We start from the raw sequence: 13,798 nt of genomic DNA, 5'->3' as shown, positions 1-13,798 counted from the left end.
CAGTTCAGCCAAAGAATACATCACCTGTGAATTTCATTGTATATCAACAATAAAAAACATGCTTTTTTGAGAATTTTTGGAAGCTACCATTATCCTTTGCATAATCAACAAGCAATCTGTAGCAAATTGATGTTTGTGTTTTAGTTACTGTAGCAGATTTTCTAACTAACATATTGTGTTACTAAGAGTTTTTCCTTAAAAAGGAGTTGCACTATATATTATCTGCATTTATCGTAAATTAACTCTGTTTTCGAGTTTGCAAACAACTTCAAATAGAATCAAAACGTTTTAGGAAACCAGTAATTCTTACCACAGGTTTCTGTGTTGCCTTTATAGAAATCTTGTTTTTGTATATCTGCTTCAGTTCTTATAGGGAATTAGCAACTTTTTTGCTCAACAGATTAGAAGATAATCAGTGGGCTGAATTTAAAATTATTTGTTGACTGTCTTGTAATAATGCAGCCCCACTGTGAATGCTGCTCTCAAACATGGGATGATTTGGTTGACATTCGTAAGCATCCGGAAATTGCCCTGACTGCTGCTAAACAATTGGCAGCTGCTGCAGATCAGTGTGTTAGAAGAGCTCCCAAGAATTGTGTACCTGTGATACCTATACCAGAGGTACCTCATAAGTACTATCCTCTCTTGTGGATCTTGTCATCTCTGCTGAAAGTACAGGCTGTCATTACCTGTCCATTTGACTGCAAATGACGTGTCAATGGTAGATCTAGGCATCCTGCACAGGGTGGATGGGAACCAGGGAGGACTCGAGGTGTTCAGATCCCCATAACCAACAACTCTGAGGAAACCTCAATGCAAACTGGAGTTAGTTTGTAATTGCAGACAGTTAAACATTTATCTAGTGCCACAACAGTTTACACCATTTCCTGAATTCTGAGCACAGTGGTTATCTCAATAAATGGTAACATAGCTTTAGGCAGAAGAACAAGCATTCCTTGAAAACCTCCAGAAAGTAGCATAAACATACAGGTATGTCTTCCTTACAAAACGAAAAACAAAGAATCAGTTGACCATACCATACACATTTACTGTAGAGTAAGCGCATAACCAACAAGGCAGCGGTCAACATATGGAATCTCTTTCTGTAACCAAGCACATGGCTTTTACCCATTTTATTCCTCCACGTGTTAGCAACAAATTTTCGTAGCTTCCTCACCTTGTAGTTGTTGGGCCTGTCCATCATCAGTTGCCACGGCAACACCTGGCTGCCTGGCATATGGCTTATCTGGAACAAAATGGGATATGAAATTGGCACAGCTATTAGGTATTTCATAATTTGGGCACAGCCTATTGTTCCTTAGTGTAATACACACAAAGAAAATTTCACACAACACTTAAAGTTGATATGACTGAACACAAGTGCAAACATTGCCTTATAGAGAACTGATGACAAGGACAGAAGGAGGACACACTTCCAATTAAGCCCTTGCTCAGCAAATTGTATAGCAATGCTTTCTCTGGCATCCAATGTATGTACCACTAACGCAACATTACCATAGCTGTGATAGATGTGTGATATGCTGATTTTAAGTTTGCTATTCTTATGTATATTCACTTTGTTTACTTTAAAAATGGGATTTTGTGGGATCTGATCCACGAAATTGTTCTGGTACGTTGGCAACAGGGAGTGACTGCATATCAAATGGAAGGCATAATGACCCTCTTACAAATTCAAAAGTGAAAAAAGTGTGAAAATAAGTGCATCAAAAGGAAGTCTTGTATAGAAGTATGGCTTATAGAAACAAAAGTTGAAAATCTTGTTGTGTAACTTTGGAGAGTCATATCACAGTACTTGTGGTAAAAAGAATGTTTACTATCATCTAATTTTCAGCACCTTTGTAATGCTTTGATGTGTGTTAACAGCAGTCAAGAGAGCTAAGTAAATATAGACCATTTCACCCAATATATCTGTGCACAGAATAGCATCAAAACTTATAAATTCAATAAAAATTTGTTCTATCATTATTGCATTATCCTTTTCAGTCCCATAGCAATATGCGCAATGACTTGAAAGGAAAACTTTTTTTATTACCCTTGATGTACAAGAATTAAGATACAACTTTCAAACACATTTTTCATTGCAGAAAAAAGGGCCTAACAGGAAGTACATCATACTTTGGGTTTGAAGCTATACAACTGTCATACATACGCACTTCAATTATAACTCTGTGTGAATTTGCTAAAGCAATTTTTGTTATTGTAAAAACAAAGGAATACTTTATATGACATGCATCTCACAAATTTAAATTAGTTGCAGCCTGAGAGTCAGCACTTTGATCTGTTTTTCCACTTTCAGGCATATGCTTTGGACAAACTTTTCTTGCAGTTGTGTGGTATTGGTGCCACTTCCTTGTTTTAGCATTTTGCAGCTTCTATTTCAACAGCCTATCCACTTGAAATTGCTTGCAACTGGGGGATAAATTTGTGTGTGTAGACAGTGTTCTGCCACAGCTGCTTTGAATTGGTCATAGTTGAGAATATCTTTCTGCTGGAGACTGCTGCTGATACATTAGGTGGCGGTTCTGTGTCGTAGCCAGGAAGCATCAGACAGATACCAAAGAAGTGAAAAATTGTTCTTATTGTTGATTTCTTTCGATTCTTATCACATATTTACTTATTACTGTATCTACCATACTGGATCTACTACATCAATGCCTCTCATATGTTAGTGTTCTATTCACATAATATGGACGGGCAGTCTATTTCCACATATTTCTTCTGTTTTTGCACCACCGCGTATATTTATCTGTAGACTCGATACCAAAATTATTTGAAATCAGATATGGGCTTATCCGTCTTTTATATAACCACTTAATTATGTCAATTTTTTCATCCCACCAAACCACCTGATTGTGGTTGATTCTTCCAGTGCTCTTCATAGTAGAATTTGTTTATAACAATATCAATTTTGGTATTCAACTGTACATAACAGTACCCGTTGCAGAAATATTTTTCAGTAATTCACCAAGTAATGAGATCAATGTAAGATACCTGTTAATAAGGACACATGACCCTGCGGGAACAGTGTCATGCAGTTCCCTCTAATGTGTATACTTCAGGGAACAGAATTAACTGTGCTTTCAAAAGACGTTGCTGTCCCCTGATACTCAAAGTTGAAGGGTACACTATTCGATAATGCTACTACAAAAACCTTTATTCCAACAGGATTTGATTTGTCTCTAAAATACCATCACACAGCAACATGCCCACGAAGGGATCACTTGTTCATCAATGCCAATGTTGGTAGGTCATAATCAACTACTTTCAGGTTGACCTGAAGCAGGAGGAATCTGTTTCCGGTAATGTTGGCTGACAGCTTGGGAATTCTTGTTCCTCTAGTCCAAAACATTTCCAAACGAGGATAACAGATTAGTGTTGTGGAAATGCAACATTCAAAGAATTTTTGCACTTAATCTAAATTGGTATCAAATGATTTTCTGAAAAGTTCTACTACCTTAGATTAATAAACTCAGCTACTTTCACAAGAAGTCCTGAAAGTATACTAACAGCTTCATAAGATAATAATTAGACACTGGCTGTGACGCAACAATTTGTGTTAGTGAATATCTGCTTGAGAAAAAAGAAAAAAACATTGTCTTTTTACAATCTGTTATATCAATAACGTAGCTAATTATTAAATGTGTGTCATTAGAGTAGTCTAAAGTTACATAACCATGTGCCTTAAGAATCCTGTTCATTTCTTTTCCATACTGGTTTAAATTTCGCTGCGCATGACTACGAGGTTCCTCACAGGAAGTTGCCTACGAAAGTTACCAGTTTCCTGAATCTGTCCGACTTTTATTTCAATAGTCGTTTTCGTTATCTTCGAACTCAAAATCATAGTTCTGTGCCCAACTGATTTATTAATCTCGAAATTTCATCGTCTGTTAGTCCTGCCAGTGAACGAAAAACACCAATCTCTGTTGAGAATGTTGTTTTCTTTGGCGTGTTAAAGAAGCGAAGTACCAAATCCAATATTTGACCGTTTTGACGTATGTATTCCAATTATCCAACACAACTGGCTGGCATGACTAGCCAACTTATAAAAACGTAGTAAATGAAAATCGCTTTCAAACCTGAAGAATAATATTTTAATTACCTCTGTATCTCCATGCAGATAAGCACCAGCCCTTACACTTCATTTTACAATGACCTGTGGTAATGCTCGCAACAATTACCGCTCGCGTTCTGCAGGAAGCACCGCTTGTGACATTGTTGGTTCCAGAGACAAACATGCACTCCGAGCTGTACGAAAAATTTCGATGATATGATACCTGGCAACCGAAGGCGCTAAACACATCTTGTTACGTACTAATACAACCCATAAAGATAATCTGGAATGTTTTATTACTGAGATGAAAACGACCGCTGGTCCAGGAATTGCAGTAACAACGTACCTCTCTTGAAGAAACACTCGAATTCTGGAAAGAAGGGAACCCAAGAGACATTATTTTTTGGTCATCTTCAGAAGAACTATAGAGTAGAAACATGCAATAACGAAGACAATGAATTGGGATTGCTTCTGGTCCCATTGTATTTGCAGAAAAACTGTCCTAGACCTACACGCTGATCTATTGTTTTGAAAGTTTTCCAATCTCAGTTTTACGTCTCTCCAAATTATTGTGGAACTGTCTGGGCCCGCTACAACGTTCATTGCGTATGAGAAACGCAACACAAATGTTCACCATGTAGTTTCTACATATCTTTATTTGCACAAAGCAGTTTCAGAGCGTCATAATTCCATTCTCAACGCAAAATTCATTTATTTCATTTAATGATGGCGACACAACTAGTGCACTAACTCCATGTCAGACTACTCATCAACTGGTAATGTAAAAACAATAACCATATGTTGATCAAAGCGCACACACACAAGAATGAAAAAAAGAAAATACTGATGACCAGTGCCAGGCCTTTTTAAATGTCGAGCACACAGAAATGACAGAGACGTGGAAGTATTACGTTGACCGTCATCACCAAGCCAAGTGGTTCTTCTCAGCTTAAATGATGAGTGTGTACTAAAGGCTTGTCAAGCATCACTGCCAATCACCAAAAAGTGAGAACAAAGCCCAAGAAAAGCTGCAAATTCATCTGACCTCGTTTCTCTTGTGGCTGCCGATGATTTGTAAGAGAACACACTTAATGACAATATGCGTATGAAAGAGCCAATGAGTTCCAACCTATTGTAGAAAGCTTACCAGCCCAAAGAGTGTCGTTCATAGTGATTAGGCACCTTCTCATACAATGGTAAGCGTAAAACATTGTTCGAAACTGTACTAAAGACTCTTTCCAAAAATTAAGGAGCAATCAGTTCAGGAGCCCACACGAAAAGAAAAATGTATCAAATGTATTCGCAATTGCGAACAAGGACAATCACCAGCTGTAGAATGGAATGACGACAATGACGACTCGAACCCGGATTTGTCGCTTACCGCGAGCGGCCGCCTTACCATTTGGCTATCCGTGCACGACCCGTGCCAGACCCAAACTTCCAACTGTCGTCAACCATGCGTCTACGACCTGTACTCGTACATCCTTTACGTATATTCCCGTACAGGTCAGACGTGCACGCGTGTCCAAAGGAACTTTGAACCGCAATCAGAATAACAAATACACTGCAATATCGTATTTCTCTGCCGGTACCGGGCAAGCGATTTTCCAGTACAACGTCTGACCTGTACAGGAATATGCATAATTGATTTACGAGTACAACTCGTAGACGCGTGGTTGACGACAAATGGAAGATACCTGGGAAGATTTTACCCACAACGCTGATTAAAGAGATACCTCTGTAGTTGTTACAATCTTTTCTGTTTCCATGTTTAAAGATTGGTGTGATTACTGCTTTTGTCCAGTCTGACGGAACCTGTCCCGACTCCCAGGCCATTTCAATTATCCTGTGTAGCCATCTAAGACCTGACATTCCACTGTACTTGATGAGTTCCGACTTAATTTCATCCACCCCAGCTGCTTTAATGCACTGCAATCTATTGACCATTTTCTCCACTTCCTCAAACGTGATCCTATTTCCATCATCATTCCTATCCCATTTAACCTCGAAATCTGAAACATTACTGATCATATTTTCACCTACATTGAGCAACTCTTCAAAATATTCCCTCCATCTGCCCAAGGCATCCACAGGATTCACCAGCAGTTTTCCTGACCTGTCCAAAATACTTGTCATTTCCTTCATACCTCCCTTTCGAAGACTGCTAATTACACTCCAGAATGGTTTTCCAGCAGCTTGACCCATAGTCTCCAACCTGTTTCCAAAGTCTTCCCAAGATTTCTTCTTGGATGCTGCAATTATCTGTTTGGCTTTGTTTCTTTCTTCAACATAACTTTCTCTGTCTACCTGAGTTCTAGTATGTAGCCATTTTTTATACACCTTCTTTTTCCTTTTACAGGCTGCCTTGACTGTGTCATTCCACCAAGCTGTTTGCTTCCTCCTACTTTTACACATTACTGTTCCAAGACATTCTTTAGCCACTTCTAGTATTGTATCCCTGTACCTTGTCCATTCCTTTTCTAATGACTGTAATTGACTACATTCAACTAACTGGTACCTTTCTGAGATCACTGTTATGTACTTGTGCCTGATCCTGAAGTTTCTCCACTCTTATCCTCCTACATATGGACCTGACCTCCTGCACTTTCGGCCTCGCAATCCCAATTTCACTGCAGATTAAATAATGATCAGTGTCATCAAAGAATCCCCTGAATACACGTGTGTCCCTCACAGCCTTCCTGAATTCCTGATCTGTTATTATATAGTCAATGACAGATCTGGTTCCCCTGCTTTCCCACGTATACCGGTGAATTTTTTTTTTTTTTTTTTTTTTGTTTGTGGTTTTAGGGCGCAAAACTTCTATGGTCATTAGCGCCCAGCCCGTGACGTAGAAAACAGGAAGAAAACGAAATTTTAAATCAGCAGCAATGGGAACAAAGTCATAAAATTTGAGAAACTAAAGGCAGAAGGAATGCTTAAAAATCCACTATAGAAAGGGGTTGGTTGTCCCCCCAAAAAAAGGCTTCAAATGACTGACGTCATTTCACTGTCACTAATAAACTGTAGAACGCGGTCAGCTGAGCGCGTGTCATCTGCTAAAATCGACGATAGATCAGGCGATAGCTGTAGACGGGAGCGTAACGGATTAAAATAGGGGCATTCAATTAAAAGGTGTCTGACCGTCCACGGCTGAGAGCAGTGGGGACAGAGTGGGGGAGGATCATCGCTTAAAAGATGTCGATGACTAAAAAGACAGTGCCCTATCCGGAGTCTAGCTAAAATTACCTCCTCCCGACGACGCGATCGGGAGGAAGAGGTCCATGCGCAAGGAAGGGCTTTCACTTCCCGCAATTTATTATGGGGAAGTGTTGACCAATGCGCATGCCATAAATGAGCAACTTGGCGACATAAACCGCTCCGTAGATCGGTAAACGGAAGAGACTGAATAGCTGGCCGAGGAAGAGAGACTGCAGCCTTGGCCGCTATATCGGCCGCCTCATTTCCACAGATACCAGCGTGTCCTGGGAGCCAGAGGAACGCCACTGAGACGCCCCCCAGGTGGAGCAAGCGCAGACAGTCCTGAATCCGGTGGACCAGAGGGTGCACAGGGTAAAGAGCTTGGAGACTTAGGAGAGAGCTGAGAGAATCTGAGCAGATTACGTACTGTATCCGCTGATGGCGGCGGATGTAGTGGACAGCCTGGAGAATAGCGTAAAGCTCCGCAGTATAAACCGAACACTGGTCGGGAAGCTGAAAGTGATTTGGGGTGTCGCCAACAATATAGGCACTCCCTACACCTAACGATGTTTTCGAGCCATCGGTGTAAATAAATGTGGCTTCCGTCATTTGTGCACATAGAGCAGCAAATGCCCGACGGTAAACAAGTGTAGGGGTACCATCCTTGGCAAATTGACATAGGTCTCTGAGCAAGTCGATCCGGGGACGGAGCCAAGGCGGTGCTGTACCCCAAGTTGTCAAGAAGGTTTTAGGAAAGCGGAAGGAAAGAGAATGGAGCAGTTGACGGAAGCGGACTCCCGGGGGTAGTAGGGAGGAGGAGCGGCCTGCATACCCGACATCAAGGGAGGCGTCGAAAAAAAGGTCATGGGCTGGATTAGCAGGCATGGAAGACAAATGGCTAGCATAACGACTCAGAAGGACTGCCCGCCGATTGGATAGCGGAGGTTCAGCAGTCTCAGCATAAAGGCTTTCCACAGGGCTGGTGTAAAAAGCTCCAGACACTAAACGTAATCCACGGTGGTGGATAGAGTCGAGACGCCGAAGAATAGACGGCCGAGCAGAGGAGTAGACTATGCTTCCATAATCCAATTTCGAGCGCACTAAGGCGCGATAGAGGCGGAGAAGGACCACTCGGTCCGCTCCCCAAGAGGTACCATTCAGGACACGGAGGGTGTTAAGGGAACGCAGACAGCGAGCCGAAAGATAGGAAACGTGGGAGGACCAGCACAGTTTTCTGTCAAACATAAGACCCAAGAATTTAGCGACGTCGGAAAACGGAAGGTTGACAGGACCTACATGTAAGGAGGGCGGAAGAAACTCCTTACGTCGCCAAAAATTAACACAAACGGTCTTACTGGGTGAGAAACGGAAGCCGGTTTCGATGCTCCACGAGTGGAGGCGATCGAGACATCCTTGAAGACGTCTTTCAAGAAGGCTGGTCCGTTGAGAGCTGTAGTAGATCGCAAAATCGTCCACAAAAAGGGAGCCCGCGACATCAGGAAGGAGACAATCCATAATTGGATTAATGGCAATGGCAAACAGTACAACACTCAGCACGGAGCCCTGGGGTACCCCGTTTTCTTGGGAGAAAGTACGGGAGAGAGTAGTGTTCACCCGCACCCTAAATGTGCGCTCTGCCATAAATTCGCGAAGAAAAAGGGGCAGCAGGCCTCGAAAGCCCCAAGAGAACAGTGTGCGGAGGATGCCTGTCCTCCAACAGGTATCGTATGCTCTCTCCAGATCAAAAAATATTGCTACCGTTTGGCGTTTCCGGAGGAAATTGTTCATGATATAAGTGGAGAGAGCAACAAGATGGTCAACGGCAGAACGATGTTGTCGGAATCCGCATTGGGCTGGTGTTAAAAGACTGCGGGATTCCAGCCACCAAGCTAAACGGTAATTCACCATACGCTCCAAAACCTTACAGACACTATTCGTGAGAGAAATGGGGCGATAGCTAGAGGGGAGATGTTTGTCCTTTCCAGGTTTCGGAACGGGAACGACAATAGCTTCCCGCCATCGCCTGGGAAAGGTACTGTCGGTCCAAATTCGATTATAAAGGCGAAGGAGGTAGCGCAGGCTATGGGTTGATAAATGCAGCAACATTTGGACATGGATACCATCCGGTCCTGGGGCGGAGGAGCGAGAAGAAGAGAGTGCATGTTGGAGTTCGCGCATGGAGAAAACAGTATTGTAGCTTTCGCGATTTTGAGAGGAGAAAGCAAGATGTCGCACTTCCGCTGCACGTTTCTTCGGGAGAAACGCTGGCGGGTAATTTGAAGAGCTCGAAATCTCAGCAAAGTGCTGACCCAATGAGTTAGAAATTGCGACGGGGTCCACTAAGGTATCATGCGCGACAGTGAGCCCAGAGACCGGGGAGAAACTAGGCGCGCCTGAGAACCTTCGAAGCCGACTCCAAACTTCCGAGGAGGGAGTGAAGGTGTTAAATGAGCTAATAAAGAATTGCCAGCTTGCCTTCTTGCTATCGCGGATGACGCGACGGCATCGCGCACGGAGCTGCTTATATCGGATACAGTTGGCCAAAGTTGGATGGTGACGGAAAATGCGAAGAGCACGTCGCCGCTCACGTATTGCGTCACGGCATGCCTCGTTCCACCAAGGAACTGGGGGGCGCCGGGGCAATTCGGAGGTGCGTGGTATTGAACGTTCCGCAGCTGTGAGAATAACGTCGGTAAAATGTGTGACCTCATCGTCGACGCTGGAAAAGCGACGGTCATCGAATGTCGCTAGAGACGAAAAAAGTGTCCAATCGGCTTGGGCAAACTTCCAGCGTCGCGAGCGCATATATGGCTGTTGAGGCTGCAGTCGAAGGACACATGGAAAGTGGTCACTCGAGTGTGTATCATCAAGGGCGAACCATTCGAAGCGCCGGGCTAGCGGAACAGTACCGACCGCAAGGTCCAAATGAGATAATTTTGCCGTGGAGGCAGACAAAAATGTGGGGACCCCAGTGTTGAGGCAGACTAGATCCGCTTGGTGGAAGACGTCTAGCAATAGTGAGCCACGTGGACAAGGATGTGGAGATCCCCAAAGCGGGTGGTGGGCATTGAAGTCCCCAACCAGCAAATAGGGGGGTGGAAGCTGATCAAGAAGATGAAGGAGATCAGCTCGTGCCAGTGGTGTAGACGATGGAATGTATACTGTACATAGAGAGAACGTGTATCCAGAAAGGGAAAGACGGACGGCGACAGCTTGGAAGGAACTGTTTAAGGGGATTGGGTGATAATGGAGAGTATCATGGAGCAGAATCATGAGTCCTCCATGGGCTGGAGTGCCTTCAACAGAGGGGAGGTCATATCGGACGGACTGAAAATGAGGGAGAACAAAGCGGTCATGGGGACGCAGCTTTGTTTCCTGAAGACAGAAGATGACCGGCGAGTAGGATCGTAAGAGGATCGACAATTCATCCCGATTGGCGCGAATGCCGCGGATATTCCAGTGGATAATGGACATAGGGTGAACAGAAAATGGAGAAACGTGACCAAGGGTGCTGTCAACTCAACGACTGCTCAGAGCTTGCGACCGACAGCATGGAATGGCATTCAGTCGAAGGCAGAAGATCCTGATCCATAGGTTGGTCAGGAGCAGCTCCTGCCACCAACGATCGGCCAGGTGACCGGCCACCAGCAGTGCGCCTCGGCGACACGGAAGATGGCCGAGGGCGATTTCCGCCAGGTGGTGCTGTAGTTGGGACACGCCTTGGCGGAGAAGGAGAGGAACTGTGTTTCTTCGTAGCCTTCTTGGAGGTATGATGTTTAGATGAAGGAGGAACCGATGGTTGTGAAGTTGCAGTACGTAAAAACTCTTCACGAGAATGCTCTTTTTTCGAAGACTTGGCGTCTGACTTTTGGGCTCGAGATTTAGCAGAACCCGACGAAGGGTGAGCCATAGAGTGGGCAGGCGAAAGTGGTGAGGTTGAACGGGCGATCTTTGCGCTGGCCGATCTGACGACCGTGGTACTAAATGTGAGGTCGCAAGTCTGCGTGGCCGCCTCCTTTGTTGGCCGAGGAGAAGCAAGGACAGTGCTGTATTTTCCTTTCTGAGGCACGGTGGGCTGTCGACTGGCGAATAATTTTCGAGCAGCAAAGGTCGACACCTTTTCCTTCACTCTTATTTCCTGGATGAGCTGTTCATCCTTAAAAACGGGGCAATCTCGAGAGGAAGCAGCGTGGTCACCCATACAGTTGATGCAGTGAGGGGATAGAGGTGGACAAGCACCCTCATGGGCATCCTTGCCACACGTAACACATTTGGCCGGATTGGAACAGGACTGGCTGGTGTGATTGAACCGCTGACATCGATAGCAACGCGTAGGGTTTGGGACATAAGGGCGAACGGAAATTATCTCATAGCCTGCTTTGATTTTTGATGGGAGTTGAACTTTGTCAAATGTCAAGAAGACAGTGCGGGTGGGAATGATGTTCGAGTCAACCCTTTTCATAACCCGATGAACAGCGGTGACGCCCTGGTCAGACAGGTAGTGCTGAATTTCTTCGTCAGCCAATCCATCGAGGGAGCGTGTATAAACGACTCCACGCGAGGAATTTAAGGTACGGTGCGGTTCCACCCGGACAGGGAAGGTGTGGAGCAGAGAAGTACGCAGCAATTTTTGAGCCTGGAGGGCACTGTGTGTTTCTAACAACAGGGTACCATTCCGTAATCTGGAACAAGACTTTACAGGACCCGAAATTGCGTCGACACCTTTCTGAATAATGAAAGGGTTGACCGTGGAAAAGTCGTGACCTTCGTCAGACCGAGAAACAACAAGGAACTGTGGCAACGATGGAAGAACCGTCTGTGGCTGAGACTCAGTGAACTTACGTTTGTGAGCAGACATAGTGGAAGGTGAGGAAACCATTGCGGAAGAATCCCCCATGATTACCGGCGTCTCCGATGGCGCGCTCCTCCCTTGTGGGGGCCCTCACCGAGGGCACACCCGCCTTAGGTGATTGTTCACACCTCAGGTCACACCTCCCGACAAACGGACGGAGGGACCAATCGGCACTTTCGGAAGGTATCAGCTCGGGTAATCACCCCTCCCTGGGCCTGGCCTTTACCAGGGGGTACGTACGTGTCCTACCTGTCTACCCGGGGCGGGGAATTACGCGTTACCCCGTCACCGGCTACGCATGGAAGTGCGTGGGTCGGCCTTCAGACACGCACAGGGAGGAAGAAAGAGAAAGGGAAAGGAAAGAAGAGGGGTCTCAAACGCCGCAGCGGAGAAAAGGGTAAAGAGAAGAGGTAAGGAAAGGAGAAGGACAAAGGAAGGAAGAAGACATACAAGCAAGGAAGAAGAAGAATGCGGTACATTTACAAGCGTCCGTCTCCGGACGTAGGCGCAAACCATACTCCCAGAGGGGGAGAAAGTGAAGGAAAGAGCCAGAGGTGAGGGGGAGGGTGAAGACAGGGGATGGGGAAGGATGCGGAAAGGGAAGGTATGCAGCCCGGAAAGGAAGGAAGGCCACATTAGCTCGGGGCCCCGTGCTCGCTACGCACGTATCCACAAAAGAGTTGTGGATCCCCTGGGGGGATACCGGTGAATGTTCTTATGTTTAAAAAAGGAGTTTGTGATTACTAAGCCCATACTGGCACAGAAATCCAAGAGTTGCTGCCCGTTCCTGTTGGCCTAAATATCCTCTCCAAATTTACCCATAACCTTTTCATACCCTTCTGTTCGATTTCCAATCCTGGCGTTAAAATCACCCATGAGCAGAACACTGTCCTTGTCCTTTACTCTAACAACTACATCACTGAGTGCCTCATAAAAACTATCCATCTTATCTTGATCAGTCCCTTCACAATGCGAATATACTGACACAATCCTAATTTTCTTGTTAGACACTGTCAAATCTATCCACATCAGTCGTTCGTTACATACCTTATTGCAACTACGCTGGGTTCCATTTCTTTCCTGATGTAAAGCCCTACACCCCATTGTGCTATTCCTGCTTTGACTCCTGACAAGTAGACCTTGTATTCTCCCACTTCTTCTTCTTTCTCACCCCTTACCCGAATGTCACTAACAGCTAAAACGTCCAGCCCCATCTTACTTGCAGCCTCTGCCAGCTATGGAAAAATTCCGCCACAGCCAATCCTAATCCCTGTTGAGAGTAACACCTCGTTAAAAAACACAGGTTCACGTGGGCCGGGTAGTAATATCTTGTGACTGTAAAGTGATGCTAAACTGAGCAGAACCTTTAGAAAGACTGGCGCGAAAAAAAGCATTCTACTAACAACAGTCCTAAGGAGCCAGAACACTGTGGTGATATTCGTCGACTTTATAAAGGTATACGACTCAACAACATTCAGTAAACTGGAAGAGTTTGGAATTGACAAAAAACAGAGGGGGTCATTAAACGAACACTGACAGATACGATCTGGAAAGTCACGTTCTTCATAGAAATTTCTAATCCGTTTGAAATTACGACAGGGGTCAGAAAAGCAGATGCATCCCTAATCCTCTTCCACATCGCACTGGAGAAAAAAACGCAAAACTGGAAGATGCTC

At 44.7% G+C, this 13,798-nt stretch overlaps 1 protein-coding gene across 1 annotated transcript in view; it reads right to left on the bottom strand.

Moving 5' to 3' along the window:
* The window catches only part of LOC126419578 (transformation/transcription domain-associated protein), a 435,226-nt gene that overhangs the window by 385,301 nt on the left and 36,127 nt on the right, over positions 1–13,798 (bottom strand). The window contains exon 2 of the mRNA XM_050086768.1: positions 1,178–1,246. Coding sequence (XP_049942725.1) covers positions 1,178–1,246 — 69 coding nt within the window. The remainder of the gene's footprint in view (positions 1–1,177; positions 1,247–13,798) is intronic.

Source organism: Schistocerca serialis, chromosome 1 (assembly GCF_023864345.2).
Source record: "Schistocerca serialis cubense isolate TAMUIC-IGC-003099 chromosome 1, iqSchSeri2.2, whole genome shotgun sequence".
Lineage (NCBI taxonomy): Eukaryota > Metazoa > Arthropoda > Insecta > Orthoptera > Acrididae > Schistocerca > Schistocerca serialis.
The sequence above is the reverse complement of the archived record's forward strand: the minus strand, read 5'-3'. Positions and strand labels throughout refer to the sequence as shown.